At 40.4% G+C, this 20,190-nt stretch overlaps 2 protein-coding genes and 1 non-coding gene across 18 annotated transcripts in view; 1 reads left to right on the forward strand and 2 right to left on the reverse strand.

Moving 5' to 3' along the window:
* Positions 1-329: 329 nt before the first annotated feature.
* Positions 330-545, forward strand: LOC114149520 (small nucleolar RNA U3). Its single transcript, XR_003596522.1, has one exon. It is a non-coding gene; the product is annotated as a small nucleolar RNA U3 (small nucleolar RNA).
* Positions 546-3,735: 3,190 nt separating this feature from the next.
* Positions 3,736-10,801, reverse strand: pgd (phosphogluconate dehydrogenase). Of its 2 annotated transcripts, XM_028015030.1 has the most exons (13): positions 10,643-10,801; positions 10,151-10,226; positions 9,863-10,042; positions 9,063-9,128; positions 8,854-8,972; positions 8,675-8,744; positions 8,448-8,582; positions 8,168-8,357; positions 7,136-7,266; positions 6,059-6,192; positions 5,645-5,744; positions 5,159-5,281; positions 3,736-4,225 (listed from the first exon to the last, which is right to left on the reverse strand). In XM_028015030.1, the coding sequence occupies exons 1-13, from the start codon at positions 10,798-10,800 to the stop codon at positions 4,106-4,108; spliced, it is 1,602 nt and encodes a 533-aa protein (XP_027870831.1). In that variant the 5' UTR covers position 10,801; the 3' UTR covers positions 3,736-4,105. The 2 variants fall into 2 exon arrangements, with proteins under 2 accessions (XP_027870831.1, XP_027870842.1); XM_028015041.1 differs by lacking the exons at positions 3,736-4,225; positions 5,159-5,281; positions 5,645-5,744 and adding an exon at positions 5,873-5,939 and having other exon boundaries at positions 5,987-6,192.
* A 447-nt stretch (positions 10,802-11,248) lies between these two features.
* Positions 11,249-20,190, reverse strand: part of kif1b (kinesin family member 1B) — a 65,527-nt gene continuing 56,585 nt past the window's right edge. For all 15 annotated transcript variants that reach the window (XM_028014885.1, XM_028014903.1, XM_028014936.1 and 12 more), the window contains 11 exons: positions 19,009-19,123; positions 18,801-18,934; positions 17,932-17,993; positions 17,701-17,846; positions 16,778-17,038; positions 16,628-16,699; positions 16,423-16,544; positions 15,529-15,681; positions 15,147-15,339; positions 14,208-14,326; positions 11,249-14,123 (listed from right to left, as the gene is read on the reverse strand). In XM_028014885.1, the coding sequence (XP_027870686.1) occupies positions 14,081-14,123; positions 14,208-14,326; positions 15,147-15,339; positions 15,529-15,681; positions 16,423-16,544; positions 16,628-16,699; positions 16,778-17,038; positions 17,701-17,846; positions 17,932-17,993; positions 18,801-18,934; positions 19,009-19,123 (1,420 nt within the window). In that variant the 3' untranslated portion in view covers positions 11,249-14,080. The remainder of the gene's footprint in view (positions 14,124-14,207; positions 14,327-15,146; positions 15,340-15,528; positions 15,682-16,422; positions 16,545-16,627; positions 16,700-16,777; positions 17,039-17,700; positions 17,847-17,931; positions 17,994-18,800; positions 18,935-19,008; positions 19,124-20,190) is intronic.

The following is a 20,190-nucleotide window of genomic DNA, read 5'->3' on the forward strand; positions in this document are numbered from 1 at the left end:
AGAGAATACAAATATATGAACTCTTATTTATATCCTAGTTTTTCCTATTTTAATGCAGCATTTATATTTACGTTATGAGTTATGCTTCTGTTTTATGTGCAGCTAAATTTCTGGAAGTTGAGAGGTCACCTATTTTATGTAACTAAACATAATTTGCAACAGGACACTTTATACTTTTACCAATTTAATTACAACCACCTAAATGGGGTTTGTGTAGATGTATTAAGTTTTACATTAATTACCTGTAGAGATTGCAACGCGTTGTCTGCACCGTCACTCAGAAGGGTAAGAGGTTCGTACTAGAAGACGTGGAGGAGGTTTGATGAGTCAAGACTATACTTTCAGGGATCATTTCTATAGTTTGTGAGTTGAGAAATGTGTTTCTAATCTGTATGGTCTCGCTAACCACGATGAAGAGCAGGTGATGCTCTATCCTGAGCGGGAAGCTTGCAGAGAAAAGTGACTGACGTCACATGTTCCTTGCATTTGATGACCGTTCACTGTCTCCTTGGAGACAGCGAGGGATGGAGTATGATCAGAGTGGTTGTGAGCACATTGTTAAAGAAAAATCTATATATTTTTTTTATGTAAACTTAACTAGGAGTTGAGAATTAATCCTAAATATATTTAAACGAGTATGTGGTGAAATCCACCTTTTTTTTTCACTGTGGTGTTAATCCTCCCTTCAGATTACCAAACCTATTTCTACTTGTACATTCAGATATAACCACTCAAAAGACATGAATCATATTTTTTTTCCTCTCTGCCTGAAAGCAAATCAGCCAAACTTCTCTTAATTTAGGTCATTTAGAATTATCAATATTATTTATACTTGCCACAACCACAAGTAATGGGAATATGTGAATATTTATTTACTTATTGACTACTTCAAAATAAGGACGATTACCATGGATGAGGGAAAGCCCGGATGATTACGTCATGGCTTTGGACACTTCCAGTAGGTTAATTGACACATTTGATTTAATTGGAGGCACACCTGGAACACACTGCGTAAGACATCTGGAAGAGAATCGTGCAGCTGCACAGGTCTGGTTCATCCTGGAGAACAATTTCCAGATGCTTGAAGGCGCCGCGTTCATCTGTTCAAACAATTATATGCCAGTACAGACATGATGGGAACGTCCTGCCATCATACCACTGCGGAAGGAGGCGGGTTCTGAATGTTAGAGAGAGGGAACATTCTGATCTGAATGTGCAAATTATTCTTAAAAAAAAAAAACAGAAAATGCTAAAGACTTTGTGAAGAGGCTGCTGAACCTGGTAAGAAAGTGGTAGGATGTGTTTTTGTATTTAGTGTATTTAAAGTTCTGGTTTTATCTTTGCATTTAGTAGAGATGAGTAATTTGAGACAGATTAAATATCCTTCCACAATAGATTGCTGGACCTTTGGCCCCATTCCTCCTGACTGGAAGGATTTGTCATGCTTTCCTAGGACAGCAGCTACATATTCACATTTGTAATGCAAGGTGTTCAACTTGACTAGTTGGGGTGTAGTTACAGTCTTCCTCCAGCAGGTTGTGCTGTTGCACCTTGATTATTTCAAGGGATCTTTTTTTTTAACGCATTAAGGAAGCTAGAAATTAGACTGCTTAATTGGTAACACCGATCAAATTGAAACAAAAAGAAAAACGTTAACTAAATGTAATAAACTACAAAATATCTTCGTTATCAGTTGTTAACAACAGCCATGCACACACACTCATACCAAAGGATAAATTAGAGACCAATTAACCTCACAGTCATGTCCTTGGCTCATAGAAGGAAGCAAGAGTACCCAGTGAAATGTATCTAAATGAATTTAGAAAGGATTAAATTGTGACAGCTGATTTGAAAATGCAAAATGGAAAATATTTTTGGCCTAATGACAATCTGTGTGTTTTGGTGCCTGATTCACACAGCTGGTGTTGACGTCAGCAGCTCTTTGTACTCACACATATGCAAAGGCTGCCTGATCTACAGCTGTAGGTTTGTGGAAATATTAATTACTTATTAAAGACTTGTTACTTGGTGTTGCATAGAGGTCTAGTCAAAGTTATACTCCAGTTTTTTCATAACATTTAAGGCACCTGATCCGTTGTCTGATTCTTAAGAGTTATTCCCATAGCTCGACAGTTTGTCTGCCTTACAAAACACAAATGGAGCACACCTGGTCACAATGCATTTAAAAATAACAGATTGGCTTATTTTTAAGTTGAATTGTACAGGATAATGTCACATTACTTGTGGGAAAGGTTTTTACATCACTAACCTCCGGCATTTTAGTTTGAGGTTGTACTTTTTAAAGCCTTATTATGCAAGAAATTGACCTTACCGTAATAAAATAATACGACTTTCACACTGCTGAAATAGTTCAGATTGGTTGCACGTCCATTGTGTGGATAAAGGGAAATTGAACCTGCTCCATTATGCATCTCCTTAGTGTCTGTCCTCTCTTTAATGCAGATGAGTCACAGTTTCACCTCCGTAAGGCTTCACTGAGCTCTGATAGCCTCTCATGCAACAGCTGCTAATCAATGGTCTGCAAGAAGACAAGAGCTGAAAAGTTTACCTAGTGACTCAGTCTACTGGTTACTGTACTGAGTCTACTGGTCACTGGTTACCAGTGACTGGTTACTGAGTCTTATTGTGTCCCTTAATAAATCAGCAACAATATTTATACTATATTTGCTCTGCTTTAAGATATAAGATTTAACACACGAAGTAAAGATCTGAAGTGTCCCATGACGAGAGATGGGGAACGTTATGCTAACCTCAACGCAAGAGTCACCCAAGGTAAGGTGAGGTGTAATGAAGCTGTGTTTGCCGATTACCAGTGAGTGTGGTAACAGCTGTGTTGGCAGGCGCAGCATCCTTCCCTGTGTTGGGTGCAATAGCTGCTGCATTGCTCCATCTATTACTGAAGCTAGAACAAAAGGAGGAATTTTTTTAAAACCCAATCTGGCCATCAGCTTGAAGATGTTCAGTGAATCAAGGGACAGTTCACTGATTTAGCTTTTGATGTTTTGTGTTTTCCTCACATTTAAAGTCCCATTATTGATTTAATTTTGGAGTTTTAATTTGAACTTTTCTTCTCGATTGTGGTGGTGATTACACAGCAAAATTAAATTGAAATTAATTTAAACAGGAACTAGGTGCAAATGTTTGACTTTCTGTTTCAATTTGTTTCGGATCGTTTTTCTGTTGAAACGTCATATCCTGTCAGTTTTAGTAATCTGACCCAGACTGTCACCCTCAGGATCAAAAATACTTCAATAATATTTACCCCAAATACCACAAATCATATCATCTAAGTGTGTTTGAGGAGCGGTTGGTGATGGTGATGCTGTGGGCTGGAAGGATCTCTGGTAGCAACAAATACAATTAAACAGTTTAAATTCCAATGAAATCCGAAAAACAAATATTAGTTTACTCAGAGGCTTTGTTCACTCTGCAACCTAAAGTCCCCCTGCTGGACAACAACTTAAATTACACTTTGAAGCAAAAATAGATAACCATAAAATTGGGGCAAACTTGAAAAAGAGAATTTGCATGTCGTGACTCTTGATGTGTCAATGTCGTTAAAGCTTACATTCAAAGGCCTCCATTTATTTCCAGTTGTCTGTCCGTCTCTGTGAGACTACCAGAGTCTGTAATGAATTTCCTAATTTAGAGCTACACACAAACAAACCTTAGTCTTGTTCACAGCTCACACGGTGTAAGGACCATCAAAGCTAATTATAAAGGGATTGAAATCTTTATTTAGCCTTTTACAGATCAGTGCAACGCTTCACCTTAATCCAGTGTTAACACTGGGTCCGACACGACTGATGAACGTTGGCCTGGTGTCCAGATGAGGTCAACGGGTTGTTGTGTGTGTGATTGTTGCTACATCAGAACAGGTCAGAAGCAGAAACACGCTATGGTCCCATTTCTTGATAAATAAAACTGCAAGAGGTCTCTGAAGAGTAAAAGTCAGGATGAAGCTGAGGTTGGTTATGAAGCTGGAATGTGGGACCCAGGCTCTTCTTTTCCAAGCAATGTCCTCTTTTACTCATCTTATTTGTGGTTGTTTTTTGGGGGGTTTTGCACCAGGTGGGGGTGGTTGTTAAGCGTTGTAGGAAGAAGAGGAGACGTTTCCGCCGTGGCCCGTCCAGTTGGTGTGGATGTAATGCCCGGGGTTTGAAAGCAGCTCGTATGTGTGAGCGCCAAAGTAGTCCCTCTGCGCCTGAAAACAACAAAATCAAAGCCACATGAGCTACTTGTCAGCGACTGATGATCAAAACGGATACCTTCACACCACTTGATCTTGCTCACATCTCAACCACAAATGCCAATGTGTTCAATTGTAGCTTTATGTGATAGATCAACACATTTGTACATTATCTTGAACTGGAAAGTTATAGTTTTTAGATATTTTTAATCAAATTAAATAAAGAGTGTTGATTTGAATTCAACTTTCCTGAATTAATTTAGCAACTTAATTTAGACATCTGCAGGTCTTTTAGGGTATGTCTCCACCAGCTTTATGCAGCTACATTCTTTGCCAAAGATCAGCTAGATTTAGGTCCAGACTTTGACTAGGCCATTTTAACACATGCATATAATTTGCTCTAAACCAGTCTACTGTAGGTGCTCAAACCTTTAAAACCTCCAACAGGTTTTCTCGCAGGATTTATCTACCCATCAGCTCATCCTGCCACCATATTTTATGACAGACGTGATGAGCAGCATTTCCTCTCATACACAGTGTTTTACGTGTACACTAAAAATTTCAACTTCCGATTCATTGGACGATGACTTATGCTGTCTCTCCAGCCTGATTTTTAACAGAACACCAACTCGCCTTATTCCAAAAATGGCTGCTACTCTGACTAAGCAGTATTGGTAACAATGGTTGATGGATTGAACAGTGCTCCATTAGACGTCCAAACCTTTAACATAAATTCTCCACAACTTCCTCCCTGACCTGTCTAAGGTCTTATGGTCTACGTCGTGCTGGAAACCACAGCAGTTTGTGGTCGTAATATGGCAAAATGTGGAAAAACAACATGTGGTCACAGAAACAGTTCCCAACACGCAGCTCCTACATGTTCTCTGTGTGCAAGACTCGACCCTCTACTCAGTGGGAGCCGATTCCAGCAGCTGTTGCCATATTTACCTGCAGCAGGTTGGCAGGCAACATGTCGTGTCTGTATCCGTCGTAGAAGGACAGAGCCGTGGTGAAGCAGGGCATCGGGATGCCGTGCTGGACGCCGGCGCAGACCGTTCTGCGCCACGACTCCTACAGACAGAAGGTAAAAAATGAGAGCTTCATCCAAGCTGCTTACATGCAGCACATCTGGTCAGGAAGAACAGATTTTATATTTGCAGCAAGTTCTAAACGTGTGAATCTGTCTTAATTAAAATAGGTTCAGTAAATTTTAAAATAAGGACGTCTTGAAATCGGCTGCCAGGCTTCGTTTTCCAACAACTTGGACGGAATTTACTTGATCCGAAATGTAAAGAGATCTTAGCAGACAGCTGAAAGTTACAGCAATAAGTCACAGCTTTGCATCACAGCTTTTCTTTGTAACAAGAAGGAAATAGACTTTGTCAATGCGGCTGTTGTAAGCTTGGGTTTGCTCGACTTCCCACTTCTTCATACCTGGCAGTCTTGCACAGCATTACTGAAAAAATTGTCCAACAACAAGTTCTGCAGGTCAGCGTCTCGGTCAAACGCCTCTTTGATTTTACCGAGGAAAACACTGGAGAGAGAGAGAAAGAGAGAGAGACAGAGAGACGTTGTATGTGATTTAGATTGATGCAACATTTTCCATCAGATGATCAACCACGGTGTCATCATTCTTCACTCCATCTGACTGTAAAGGAAAGGTCACACTTTCTTCCACTAAAATTCCCACATTACAACACAATAAAAAAAAAAGATCCAATTTAACTTCCTTAACATCACAGCAGTAAAGCTTTTTTTCTCAGGCAGTAGAAAGACGTTTTACTGAAGCCTTGTGTATCTTTTATTAAAACATGCATGAAATGAGGATGGAACAACGCTGAGTAGCACCTTCGGATGATGCAGCCTCCTCGCCACATCAGGGCGATGGCGCCGTAGTTGAGCGTCCAGCCGAACTCTTTGGCCGCCTGCCGCAGCAGCATGAAGCCCTGCGCGTAGGAAATGATCTTGGAGGCGTAGAGAGCCTGCAGAAACAAAAACAATCGCTTTAACAGGGCAGAATATTCTGAAGCCCAGGCTGCTGCGATATGCAGGAGCTCACACTTCCACCTGCTCAGGTTTAAAACAGGAAATCTGCCATGCTCAACAGAAGATGAGTTCCCTAAAACGTCAATGTTAGAACACCTTCATAAACCTGCGCGTACTGCGGCTTGTCCTTCATAATAACTTGGAAAGCAACAATATTAAATATTAAACAATATTAAATGTTAAACAATATTAAATTGTGCCACACTTTTCTATATGTATCCATTTTTGCGGTATTATTGAGTTAATTTAGTTTAAACTTTCTAAGAGATTCAACGACTGCAGCAAAGCGAAACTCGAACTCTGTTTTAGGTCAAATAAAATCCTCCTGTCAGCAACAACAGTAAACGTAATAATAATAAGTTATGGTGTTTACAAACCTTCATTAGTGTTGATGTAGTTTTGTTACTTTTCTGTTTAATCTATTGTTATTTTACCGTAGTTCACCAGATTTTTGGAGCAACATTTGTGTTCATCAGGTTCTGATTTCATGCCGATACATCTGTAGCCAAAAATGCAGATAGATTTTGTGGTGCTTTATTTTCTCAGATAAGCTGTAGCACAATAAAATCTAATCTACAGCACAATTTTAGCTCCATATTGGCCATCCGCAAAGCAGATTTTGCCGGTAGCTAACAATGTACTGAGACAAACAAATTTTTAAATTGAAGTTGTTAAATATTTGACAAAATGCTACAATTTCGACTTAATACTGAATATTACTGTTGTTGTTTTAACCCCTTAACTGCCAGCCTGAAAACGCTTCCATGTTATCCAAATGGTCTGTAAGGACACCAGAGACCTCGTGACAGTTAAGGGTTAAACAAATATCGACAAATAATGATAATAATAATGATGCATTTCAGGAGCCCAATTCTCCACCTTCCTAATGTCCTCCAGGAAAGCAGCCTTGTTGCCGTTGAATTTGACCCCCTGCGGCCCGGAGAGGCTGCGGCTGGCCTGGACCCGCTCTTCCTTCAGAGAGGACAGGCATCTGGCAAAGACGGCCTCCCCTGAGACGCAGGAAAGAAGGGAGGAGGAGAGAATACGAAATCAGGGACAGACGACGATTAGATTTCCTGAAATCTCTCAGAGCAGACGTAGAGGAGCTGACGTGAAGCAGCACAATCTAATCAACAGAGCGCTGTTAAATTACAATCAGCATGACTCAGCATTATTTATGGAGTTTAAGTAGGTGTGTCGCAGAACGCAGAAATCTTAAGGTTTAACACATAAATAATAAAATCCTTTTCTACTGTAAAGACTCCGTTTAGTCAGCATGACTTTGCGAAAAACAAACTGCCCAGTTAGATGATGCAAGAGAAAAATTGGTGAGGCCTCTGAAATCCCCCCCCATGCACACTGCCCCACACAAGCTGGGACACTTCTCACACAATGAAGGTCTTTTTAGTGTGCGGCGGCCGACAGCAGCAGAGCGAACGGCATTAAAAAAAAAGCTAATCCTAACAAAGCCTGGATGGGTTTGGTAACGGGGAGGTTCATGCTAAAAAAGATCCAACTTTTTCTCTCGGAGCTGATTTACTTACAGTCGTGTCCTTTAGAGTGAGTTCTCTCTGTTTTTGTAATGTTAGCCTTACTTCATGTACTTCTGAGATAATCACAACAATATAAAAGTAAACAAGTCCAAATCCTTCTTATGTCACTAGAGAGGAGCAAGCAGCCAGAAAAGCCTCCATCTTGTTAACCTGCAGCCTCGTAACAATCACATCTAACAAACGCTTGTTGACTTGAAATAAATCTGACCTTTACTCTTCAATAACTGTCTGACGCTGTAATCCTAGCAGGTGTGTCCTAATCCTTTTTGTTACAAGGAGTGGAGTTTACTGAAAGAAACCAGAACTGCAGGAGGATGAAGGGAAACAAGAAACTTCCTCATTTCTTATTTCCTCCTACCGATTAAAGTGACGGGTGTGCCGTACTCCAGGGCTGAAATGGCCGTCCATTTCCCCGTGCCCTTCTGTCCGGCGCTGTCACGGATCTTGGGCAACAGGTGCGTCCCGTCGGCGTCCTTGTATTTAAGGATGTTGGCCGTGATCTCAATCAGAAAGGAGTCCAGCTCTGTCTTGTTCCAGCTGTCGAACGCCTGACCATTTTAAAACAGAAGGGAGTTAACACGACACCGACAAAAGGCGGGAAAAATAACGTCGACGGACGCTCTCTTCCCAAACCTCACCTGCGCCATCTCATCGTGGTCCATCCCCAGGACGTCCTTCATCAGGTGGTAGGCCTCGCAGATCAGCTGCATGTCTCCATACTCGATGCCGTTGTGGACCATTTTTACAAAGTGACCCGCGCCCTCGTCTCCGACCTGCCCCAACAAACGCACAACGACGTCAGCCAACGCCGCACAGCCGGAGCTGCTGGACCCTAAATGTTTAAAGAAGAAACGGCTGCACCCACCCAGTCACAGCAAGGCTCTCCTGTCCCAACCTTAGCAGCAATGCTCTGGAAGATGTCTTTAATATGTGGCCTTTAAAAATGAATAACGTCAAATGTTTATATTTAACCAGCTAATTGCAAACATTAACTTTTAACCACGAGAGAAAAGGCAACTTTCAGTATTTTTTTTTAGGACCCACCAGGCCTCCTTATGTCCCCCTGGCATGAGCGAGGGTCCATAGCGAGCTCCCTCCTCTCCACCGCTCACTCCGCTCCCAACGAACAGCAAGCCCTTCTCTTTCAGGCTCTTACACCGCCGCTGTGTGACCAAAACACAAGAGCAACTTTGAAAATTTATGCTGGGAAATAAATAAAAAAAAAACGTTTCTGCCAAACTTCTGTGACTTACAGTCGTGTCTCTGTACTCAGAGTTGCCTCCATCGATAACGATGTCTCCGGCTTGTAACAGAGGAACCTGTAAAAGAAAAAAAAAAAAAGAATACGAAGTGGATTTAAGATAAAGGCATACTGAGCCTTTAAAAATGAAATTATTTCATAACTGTTAACAGCTTATGTGATAATGCTCCAAAGTTTAAAATAGAGATGCACCAATCATCTCAGCTGATACTGAATTTCTCTTCTTTTTGAAGTCTGAGCTGATGATTTTAGATTTATTTTCTACACATTTTTCGGTTTTAAATTCAACAGAAAATGAAATTATAACAATATTCTTAACTTGATTTCTTTTTTAAATTACACTCCCAAAATTTGTCAATGTTTATGCTGTTTATTGCTGTCTTTATAGACCACAAATTGTGTTTTTTTTTTATTGTTTATGTATTCAATGAATATGAAACATTATTACCTCCCTCTCTATGCCACATAAATTAACAGTTCTGCCTTTCCCCACCTTTCTACTCTCTCCTCTTGCTTACAAGAATGAAAAACATGGCTGTTTAGTTTTCATTTCCAGACCGTAAATATACCTGTATACCTGGTGTTTATTCTGCCATTTCAGCAGCAGTAGGAATAATTACTCCTTCTCTAGTTAAAATGAGTTCAGGTTGGTTATTTTGTTTTAAATCTTTGTGCAAATGTATAGAAAGGATTGCATGTTTATTCAAGGGTATCATACAATTGGACTCTTAAGAATACAACACTTCATAGTTTAGTTTTTTTTTCTTGATGTTTTGGTAGAAAAACACCAACCAGTTTATCAATGAAGTCATCCACTGCCTGTCCAGCCTTAACCAACAGGATGATCCTCCTGGGCTTCTTCAGCTTGGACACCATGTCCTCCAGGGACTCCGCCCCGACCACCTTAGAGCCCTTTGCCTCGTTCTGCAGAAAGTCGTGCACCTTGGAGACGGTTCTGTTGTAAGCGCAGACCTGCAGAGCAGAGATGTTGCTCATACTGAGGAGGAAAAAAAACCCACAACAACAGCAGAACACGATGTACCAAGGAGAAATGTAAATAAAGGAAAGTCAGGGTCTTACCACAAAGCCATGGTCGTTCATGTTCATGATGAGGTTCTGGCCCATGACAGCCAACCCAATCAGTGCAATGTCTGCTCTGAAATCAAGAGGAATCTTATAATATATAATGTCAGGATCTGACGGCAGATTGGCATCAGACTGGAATACTAAAAAACTTTTACATCACTTTGGTATGGGTTTCCTGGCTCTTTTACTAAAATAAAGGGCCTTTAGATTAGAGCCCAAGATGACTTCAATTCCCAGAGTACAATGTGATTACTGAGCCACTAATCCGTGTAGTTTTACATGTTAAATGTCATGTCAAATATTTATTTGTACTTATGGCAAGAGCTTTTTTATATACTCAGCAAGAAAACTACTAAAACTTTGCAACAGAGAAGATTACCCCTTTTAAAACAGGCTAAAGAACTGCTACATATAAAGCATAAACGTCGACAACAACCAATTGTTGTGCCACTGCCAAAATAAGTACGGCGTATTTAGAAAACTTACTGAGCCATGATTTTCCTCGGGTAAAGTAGCTGAAAGGTAAGACGAGGTAAAATGAGAGTCGAGCTGCTTCTCCTCGGGTTCTCCTCTCTCGGTGCTTGCTTCCTCCTTCCTCTGTTCCAAACGTGATGCAACAGATTACGTACGCCCACGTACAGCATCCACCAATCAGAGGGCGCCTAGATGACACAACGCACTTCGGCCGAGAATTCTAATTGGTCCACAACGCTGACCAGAGATATCCCGCCTCCTATTGGCTGGTTCGGTTCTCATTCACGTTACACCCACATTGAAGCTTTAAGGCTTGACTAAAGTGCGCCTGTTAAAAATACTAATAAAGAATCAAAACTTGCACATAACTTAAATAAAAAATGAAAGGCGGCCTCTCAGCTCACGTCTTAATTTCATGTGATTAAACAATTCCATTAATTTCTAAACTCTTGACTGAAACTAATTTAACCTTTAGCTTTATGCATAAATAAAAAAAAAAATCCCACATACTGAAGCAAAATATTAAGTGGGAATTCAGTAAACTATGTCATAAACTTTGTTAAAAATAAATAATGAATGTTATTTAAACTGTTAATGGAAGTAAAAACAAAAGACGAATGAAGACTTTTTTTTATTTTGATGACGGCATTTGACAAAATAGTGTTTGTTGGCTCGTTTCATAATTGGTTCTTGTGTTAAGTTTATTTGAACTGCACAGCTAACAAACGTAACTTGACAAAGAGAAAAAAAATCAAAGCAGGCATCACACATTCTGCTAATGCAGTTTGCATTTTTCGTTTTTTATTGTTGTCTCATTCACTAAACAGTTCAGTGGTGCAAGATTACCATACACAGAGTTAGGATATCTGCATGACACATCTATGCTATACAGCGGATGGATTATAATTATTACAAATACAGTAAACATATTTACAGTTTAGTTCAAGCTCCGTACAACATAGATATTTACAAAATAAGTATGAAAATGAAACCAGTCTGACAAAAATGTACAGCAGTAAAATGTTCAGGTCTTGTCCTTTTATTCTTCTTAATGCACGAATCCCAAAGATACTGTCAGAGGGGGGCTGATGGAGATATCAGGACTAGTTTTGTTTGAAAGGCATCAACGGAAAAAAGAAAAAAAAGTCACATTAAAGAGTTCTATCATAATTTTAGTCTATAGCTACGATGTGTTATATTCCCTGATATTAGATAAAATAAGCTAATAAAAATCACCTTTTATTAAGATTTCAGACACCTGGCCACCGTGCGTCGTTAGCAAATATCTCTTCAAAAGACGAAAGCAGACTTGTGAACCGCTTTCTGGTAAAGAGGAAGCACTAATGTAACTCGCCTCCATGAGAAAAAAAAAAAAGGTGCAGTGGGTCACATCTTAGGTCCCTTTTAAAGAAATGGTGGAAAACGACAAAAACCAAACACCCTAAATCCTACATTCAACTCTCTCTCTTTCTCTCTCTCTCTCAGTTCAGGCTGCCAAATCTTCATTTGGTTCACTATGAGCAGAACAACTAAACCACACAGACTTCACTTGATCAGTTAGTTGAACCTTTTATTAATATGTGCAAAGAGCTGCAAACTAATATGTACATTTTTTTTAAAATGATAAACACATAATCCATAATAATATACTTCTGAAAATTACCCACTGGGGTGAAAATGTTTGATCTGATGTTCTTCCATATGAAAAAGCAGCACTTTTCCCCCCCATCTCCTAATGAATGCATAGATGCACGGTTTATATCCTACGATGAGTTCTTTAAGCACTCCCTGACCAGCAGGTTTCCTGACCTGTGATCGGAGATTAAATTATCCCAGGCACCTCCGTTTCTGCTCTCGTGTCAGGTGAGACGGCGGGCGAACTGCTGGTTGGTAGGCCAGAGTTTAACTACGCCCTTCTGCGCAGAGACAGAGGCACCAAGCAAACATCCTCACCAACAACAAAAAAAACCCTTTCTCCATCTTTTCATCCAGTGTAGCTTTGATATGTGCTCTCGTTCTTGTTCCTGAAGCTCGGATACAATCCTGCATTACCTGACCTTGCTATAGATGCGAGTTAATGTGCAAAAACAAAAAGTGCAACACCAGTAAATGCTGGTTAAAAAAAAAATAAGTAAATGCCCTTTTTTTACATTTCAAATAACAACAAAAAAAAAAAGACTTTGAGAAATGAAAATTATTTAAACAAGAAGGGGGGAAAAAAAAGAGATGGGTTGGAGAAGTTTCAATTCAGGAAGCTGAACAGAAAATGAAGAAGTGGTCATGTTTGTTGGTGCTGAAATGGACAAAACTTAATTTTAGAGGTTTTACCCAACGAGGGGAACGTTTCATCATCCTCCTCCTCCTCAGGCTGTGCCTGAGCAACTTCATCACCTCGCTTTGTCTCACAACCCAGCAACTTCTTCACTTCTAATCGCGTCTTTAGTTTCACACACATGTGACAGTGGAGTAACAAAGTTTGGGTTTATGTTAGCTGTAGAAGCAGAAAGAACAGCCTACCATGGGATTTGAGTATTGCAGTGTTTCAAGCAAAGAGCTGTTCTCTTTCTCTCTCTTATTTCTCTCCCGTACCTCCCCTCTCACATCCTTCTTACGGTGGAACACCAAACGGAAAAATAAGTACTCCTGCAGGAACTACCCGTACAAAAGTTGTACATTTTCTGAGAGGAGGCTGAGAGGAGGGATCCAAGCATCACGGATGATTCAGTGCTGAGCTCGACAGGATTTCGCTTGTAATTTTAAGTTTCGCTTCGCAATTTCCTACTAGCTAACAATAAAAAAAGGAAAGCAATACCAATAGTAAGTAATAGAGCATAACTAAGAGATTGCTTTGATATATTTGCAGATTTTTAACTTCTTTTTCTTTTTTTTGTAATTTGAGCTGTTTTCAGGAAGCAAACCTGGTGTTCTCCTGGGGACTGCTGCTGCACTTCTTATCCGAGCACGTTATCAAAAACCAAAAAGTTAAATTAAACTTATTTTGGGAGACAAATAACACTGAAAAGATTTTTTTTCCTTTTTTTTTTTTTTTCTTTTTTTTACAGATGATTGGCAAACTGAAAATTAGATTTTTGGAGAGCCGTGCACACACAAGTAGACTACTACGACATGCTACAAGTCAGGAAGTTCAGGAATGACGACAAAGCGGAAAGAAATCAGACCCGTCGTAAAAATTTAAAACACAAAAGAGCCGAGGGGGGGAGGAGAAGAAGAAGAGCTCGGGGTGCCGGAGGGACGGGAGGGGATGGGCTGGGGAGAGGCAAAGTTCAACGGAGCTTAAACGTTTAGTCGCATGAAAAGTAGAGACTTAAGCCACAAGTCTACTTACAAGAGGAAACCTTTAAGACTCACAATGATTAATAAGTGTTAACACTTTGTTTGATCAAAGGCTGCTCAGAGAGAGCGAGAGCCGCGGGGGTTCCTCGGCTCCACTCAGTTCTTCATCAGGCCGCTGCGCCTCCTCGCCAGCTTCGATCTGAGGGGACGACATGTTGCGGTGAGGCAAAGGTGCATTCATTCAAGAGGAACTGAAGACAGCATATGTAAAGTATAAAAGTACCTTATCGTTCCTGCCAGCAGAGGGTTAAAGGCGTACAGCCAGTCGTTCATATCTTTCTCATTGTTGGCCTGCAGAAGGATTCCTCGATGCTTTGTGCACACCGCAAACGTGTTGGGAGTCTGCAAACATCAAATATACATCATGAGACACAGCTTTATCAGACTGACTGGAAAAGTTACTTTTCCGAGGTGGAGAGACTAAATAATTTGATTTAAGCCAATGATGTTCCAAAAGAAGAACTGATATGCACTGAATGAAAGAAAAGTTGAGCGAGTACTCTCCCCTTTAGGCGCCACCAAAGAGCTCATAGTATAATTCTGGCTGGACATTTGATCTTATCAGAACTAGCGGATCTCCTTTGAGTTGGTTGGTTTCCTGGCAAAGATCCTGCTTGATTTCGATCAAGACCGTTCCAGAATTCTTTCTATCTCGGTTCTTCTCAGTCCATGTTGATGTGACGCTAAGCTCACCGCTGGCGACACATGTGTCCCAGAACATTCCTGAGTTGTTCCTGAACATCACTTGTCTTACATCTGAGGGTCACAGTTCAGGTCAGATGGTTGATATTTGGACAGGGTTGAGTGTTATGACAAAATAACAATCTCAAAAGGCAAACTGTAGCAGCATTAAGCTTCAGGACGTTTTATGAACCAATCCTGCCAAAGGAAGAGGTCTAAAGTCCAAGCATCAGGTTTCTCTGCCACCCACAGAGGGACACTTATTCTGATACATTTAAAGAGGTCTTGATTGATGAAAACTCACACTAAAGTAAGGTTCTAGTTTATAAAAATGACTGAAGCTATATGTTGTATAATCAATCCACCCTGGAAAAAGAAGAAGCTCAACCAGATTGATGAAAGCCCAAGGTTAATATGACATTTACACTTATTATGAGTGTATTTAAACTTCTGATTTAAAGAAGCCGAAACAGACGAGCACCTTGAGCATGGCCTGCTGGTCTTCGCTGTATTCCACCTGGGCTGTGGAGAGGTTGAGGACGCCTCGCTCCACCGGGTCCTTGTCGCTGTTGTAGATGAAGACGTACGGGCGGCGAACGACCACAAAGTGCTTCACCCACGTGTTGGAGCGCGGCTCCATGAAGCTGAGGAAACCTTTCTTAGACACCACAGACCTGAAACGAAGCAAATATATATATATATATTTTAAATGACCTTGTTACTTTGTTTTCCTAATTATCTGATCCTCTGACATCATCCAGGATGGACACATACATGTTTGCCTTGAAGCTGAAATAACTCCTTTACTACACAACTAATGCAGGTCAGACAATTCAGATGAGCCGCCATCATTTATTACTAACCCCGGCCTCATTTCCTCAATATCAGGCACCAAGTTTAAGAACTCGTTCTTTCCAGCCCGAGCAAGGTAGGACATCTCCAGAGTGGGAACCATTGGGAAGTTCTCATAGTCCGAGCAGGAGGGACTGGAGGCACGGGAGTTGTTCTCTGGGGTCCTTTAAGACAGAAAGCCAAGTTAATGTCAAAATTGTCCACCATATGATTTAAATATGCTCATTTATGTTGTAAACTATGGCTTGCGACTTCCTTCATGCATACAGATTGTTTTATAAGATTTTGTTGTATGACCGTCAAACTTGCTTTATTTTAGTAAATCTATTGTTGTATCGATTATTCTGACATTTAAATAGATAAAAAAAAAATATTCTGCCCATTTTTAATGTAAACCTTTTTCATACATTATTAAAAAATACACAAAGATGGAAATAAACAAATAATTCAGTTCATTTTTTAAGTAAGAAGAATAAAGAAATGAAAATGCAATGAAACGGAATACATTGCATTCTGTTTCAAAGTTGTTGTTTTTTCATTTTGGTGTTTATTTTAACATAAAAATGTGATAAGTCCAGCTGTTTCTGCTTCATTTAATAAGGCTAATGTGTTATTTTTTGGATTAACTGATTAATAATCAGATAGCAAAAGATGCTGATAAGAGATTTTCTTTAAACAGAATTTGAATCAGGTGAAGCTAAAACTATGCTACTTGAAAGTTTTTGAGTATAATACAATAACAGAGAAAAGGCTTTCTTTTTGTATCTTAAATGCAAACTGTGTATAGTTTTTGTTTACATTTATTTCGTAAATGTTAAAACTAGCTGAAAAGAAAAAAATAAAAACAGCTAATATACACATCCTCCGTGGCTAATAATGCACCAGTATCAGGAGAACATTATTACTTTTGGTCTAAGGAGCTGCAGCGGGAGTCAGCCAGGGAGGGGCACGTGGACGAGGGCGTGAGGGTGGCGCTGCTTAAGCTGGTCACCGATGGGTCTCGTCCGATGGGCGAGATGTCCGACAGCTGGAGAGAAAGGCAAAACGTATCACAATGCTTACCCGTTCAAACGTGACCGGAGTGAGGAAAACATCTGAATCGTTTCTCACCTTGCAGTCGCTGATGCTGTTCACCACCTGGCTGTATTCGCTGTTGAAGGTGTGCGTCAGCAGGCGCAGACACTGCAACACAACATCCGTCAGTTCCAGGAAGCTCAGAAATCACCGGCGTGTGTCTGGCCGTGTGGGATTTCTCCTCACCTTGGAGGCGAGCTCCTTCTCGCGGTCCACCAGGCTCTCAATGTCCGCTGAGTCGTAGCCGCTGCTCTCACTGGGCGTGATGGCGCTTTCGCAAGTGGCGCTGGAGATCTGCGAGGAGATGGAGGTGGAGGTGGACAGGGTCCCCGAGCTCATGCTGGGGGACAGAGACTCGCTCAGGGACTTGGCGATGGGAGTCGTTCCCACAGGAGGCGCCTCTACCAGCTTCTCCCTCAGCAGGAGGAGGTGACGGGTCTTCTCCACCTGAGGGGAGGTACAAGTCGCGTTTCTTTTATTTTTACATCATTAGGAGTTATTTGAACTGCATATTTTCACAGCAGCAAAAGAACATGACAGAGAAAGGGAACTAAGCCTGTCGCCATAAGCAATTAATCGCATGATAAATTAAACTGAGCTTGGTAACTTCCATTGTGATGATTAATATTTTTTTTGAAGGGCAATTTTGTTTTACAGAGACTTCATCATTCATTTTATTTATGGCTTTGCTTGTATATGGGTTGTTATTTCAGTTTTATGTTTTGTTTTTGGTTGTGTTTTATTTTGGATATTTAAAATGTCTTCTAGTTGCAGTGTTAAGTAGGGTTGCACCGATAAATCGACCCTGATTTCCTTAATTTTGGGAGATCAGTGATCATTCGATACTTGCATGTAGAACCGATCAGATCCACCGATTTTATCTACTTTGGCAAAGGTCTAAAAATCAGCCACTGCCCTTCTTTGCTCTGCTATGACAGAGGTTTGACTGACAGACCCACGGTCATGTCTGCACGTTTGCTATATTTAGCAAAATTCAGACAAAAAAAAAAAAATCACTATTCCTTTTAAAGATTGGTCATCAGCAACCATATGCAAAACTGCAATATTTTTTAATATGTGAATGTGAAATTTGATATCCAAATTTCCACCTCATGCAGCTGCTCGAGTTTCTCCAGCTCCCACTGGTGCTCTAGGATCAAACTGTCCCCTCTGGGCCTCCATCCGGCCAGGTTCTCCTCCCCTCGCACGTAGGCCACTGAAGTATCCAGAACCTTCCTCCTCCTCCGCTGCATCCCTGTGCAGGAGAACTCGGCTTGTCAACACAAAAGGCAAAAAACAACTATTCACATGTTTCTTTAAATCATTTTCTCCTCGTTTACCAGGGCTTCCGGTGTCGGACATCTTGCACAGGCTGAGCTCATAGATCCCGGTGACGCGATTGCTGTAACAAAGGAGCAAAAAATAAATACATTAAATGAAAAATTCTGCCAAAAGAGTATAAAGCATGGTAATAATTGGAGATTGATTTCAACTTGAACAGACCTGACATGATTGTATGGTCAAAAACCAAAAGAATAAGATCTATTTATGGTCAGTGAACACACCATACCTAAACGCAACCAGGGCTTTATTGACTACACTTATCAAAGTGGCAATTATTATTCCACAGACAAATCTTAATGTTAGCTATTCAAAGTACCAGAGAAGTACTTAAAATAATTAATACATAAGAAGAATTAAAGGAGTAAGAAGCTGTTTTTCTGCTGTTTGTTAAAACTACTTTTAAGCTTCAGACCGGCAAATAACAGAAATACTGAATGTTTTACTGAACATTCTGTTTATACTGAATGGGAAAAATATTCTCCCTCAGTAATGGGAATGCTGGATGTAGAAATATTTGTTGCCATCTGTAAATCTCTGAGAAGTGTCCTTATTCTCAGGGGAACACAAACACAGATATCACTGATTACAATTACTACAGCCGATCATTTCATTAATTCTATGAGGCACCAAAGACAATGTAAAACATCGATTCAAATATTTCTGTCAGAGTTTTCCACTGACAGTAAAATCATGTTTTACACTCCCAGTCAAAAAGCAAAATTGTAATCAGCAGGCTAAAGTTGTACACAAAACAGAACCTCAAAACTCAGATTGGCTTTTTTTATTGGAGTGCTATACATCTTTATTATTATTATTATTATTATCATTAATAGATGCACCAAAGTGCATCAACCTGCAGGCTTACCAGTCAGGAGTTTTGGAGTACCCACTCCCAAAGAGGTTCCTGAGAGAACGCGGCGGGGAGATCTTAGCGTCCCGGGAGTAGAACACCATGCAGATGTCTTTAGTGATGATGGCGGGCTGGATGCAGTGGTCCAGCTGAAAACAGAGTGTGAGTGAGCCAGCATCCGAGACGCAGCGAGATCGCCGTGAGACAGAGCGGAAAGACAAACCTCCAGATATGCAGACAGAGTCATGTAGATCTTCTCTCCATATGGAGTGACTCGGTTCAGAAGGAGGGAGTTGTGCAGCGAGCTGTCCCACACAGCTTCAAAACGATAGAACGTTCTGAAGGGAAAAAAACAGAGGAAAGCAACAGGAGTTGAGCTTTCTCGCTTGAAAAAACACTGTTGTGTTTCTCGTTGTGACATGGAAGGTTGGGATTTGGCTAAAGAACTGGTGTGTGGATGTGCACAGGTCTAGATGGCTGAAAACGAAACTTTCTCACACTTTCATCGTGACAGGATGAGAGGACAAACACAGAGAAGACACAAAGTAGGAGCTGGAACATACTGAGAATAAAGTTCAGCATGATGCAACTAAAAGTAAAGCTACCTTTTTGAATATACCGATATGTATTATTTTTACAAGCCAATTCCTTTTCGGTGAGGTTACATTTATCCTCGTCTACCAGCAGGGGGAGCATTTACCCACAGACAGTGACCTTACTGAATTTCAGGGTAATTAACAAAACAAAAAAATGAATCAAATTGAGGCCACAGTAGGTCAGCTCACGGCTTTTATTTATACTAAAGTCACAAACTTATAAATCTATAAAAGTAGTACTGATCAGGGTGCAATTGCATTTAGATCGCCTTTGTCCATCAACAGTCCATCAATCTCATTTTGAGCTGAGATTTTTAGTAAATGAATGGTAATGGAAACAAAGACATATCTTATGCAACAAACAGGGAAGGGAACCAAAAAGGGTAGCAAAAATCTATTAAACTTATTTCTAAAAGTCTACAGGTTCTAAAAGAGAGACATAAAGGTCCTTCATTGAAGGCCTTATGCTCTCTGATGAATGGTACCTATCAATATCCTTATCAATAGAAAGCCTGAGGACAATCAAGAGTCCAGCAGCAGCAGGAGGAAAAAGTGCACAGAATAAAAAGAGAAGCACAAACAGTCAGGCAACAGAAACAATAAAGCACATCAACAACTGTAAATAAAAAAAACAACAACAGAAAGCTCATGCAATGAATTCATTTTACCCTCAGAAACTATAAAGACAAGAACATTTTCACATATTTAAACACCAAAACATGAAAAGCCTACACAACAACAAACAGATGGATTTATTCCCTTGTCAGGTTTAGAGTTCATCAGAGCCAAAGTAACTCTCAGAGTCCAGT

The sequence above is a fragment of the Xiphophorus couchianus genome, chromosome 1 (assembly GCF_001444195.1).
Source record: "Xiphophorus couchianus chromosome 1, X_couchianus-1.0, whole genome shotgun sequence".
Taxonomy (NCBI): Eukaryota; Metazoa; Chordata; class Actinopteri; order Cyprinodontiformes; family Poeciliidae; genus Xiphophorus; species Xiphophorus couchianus.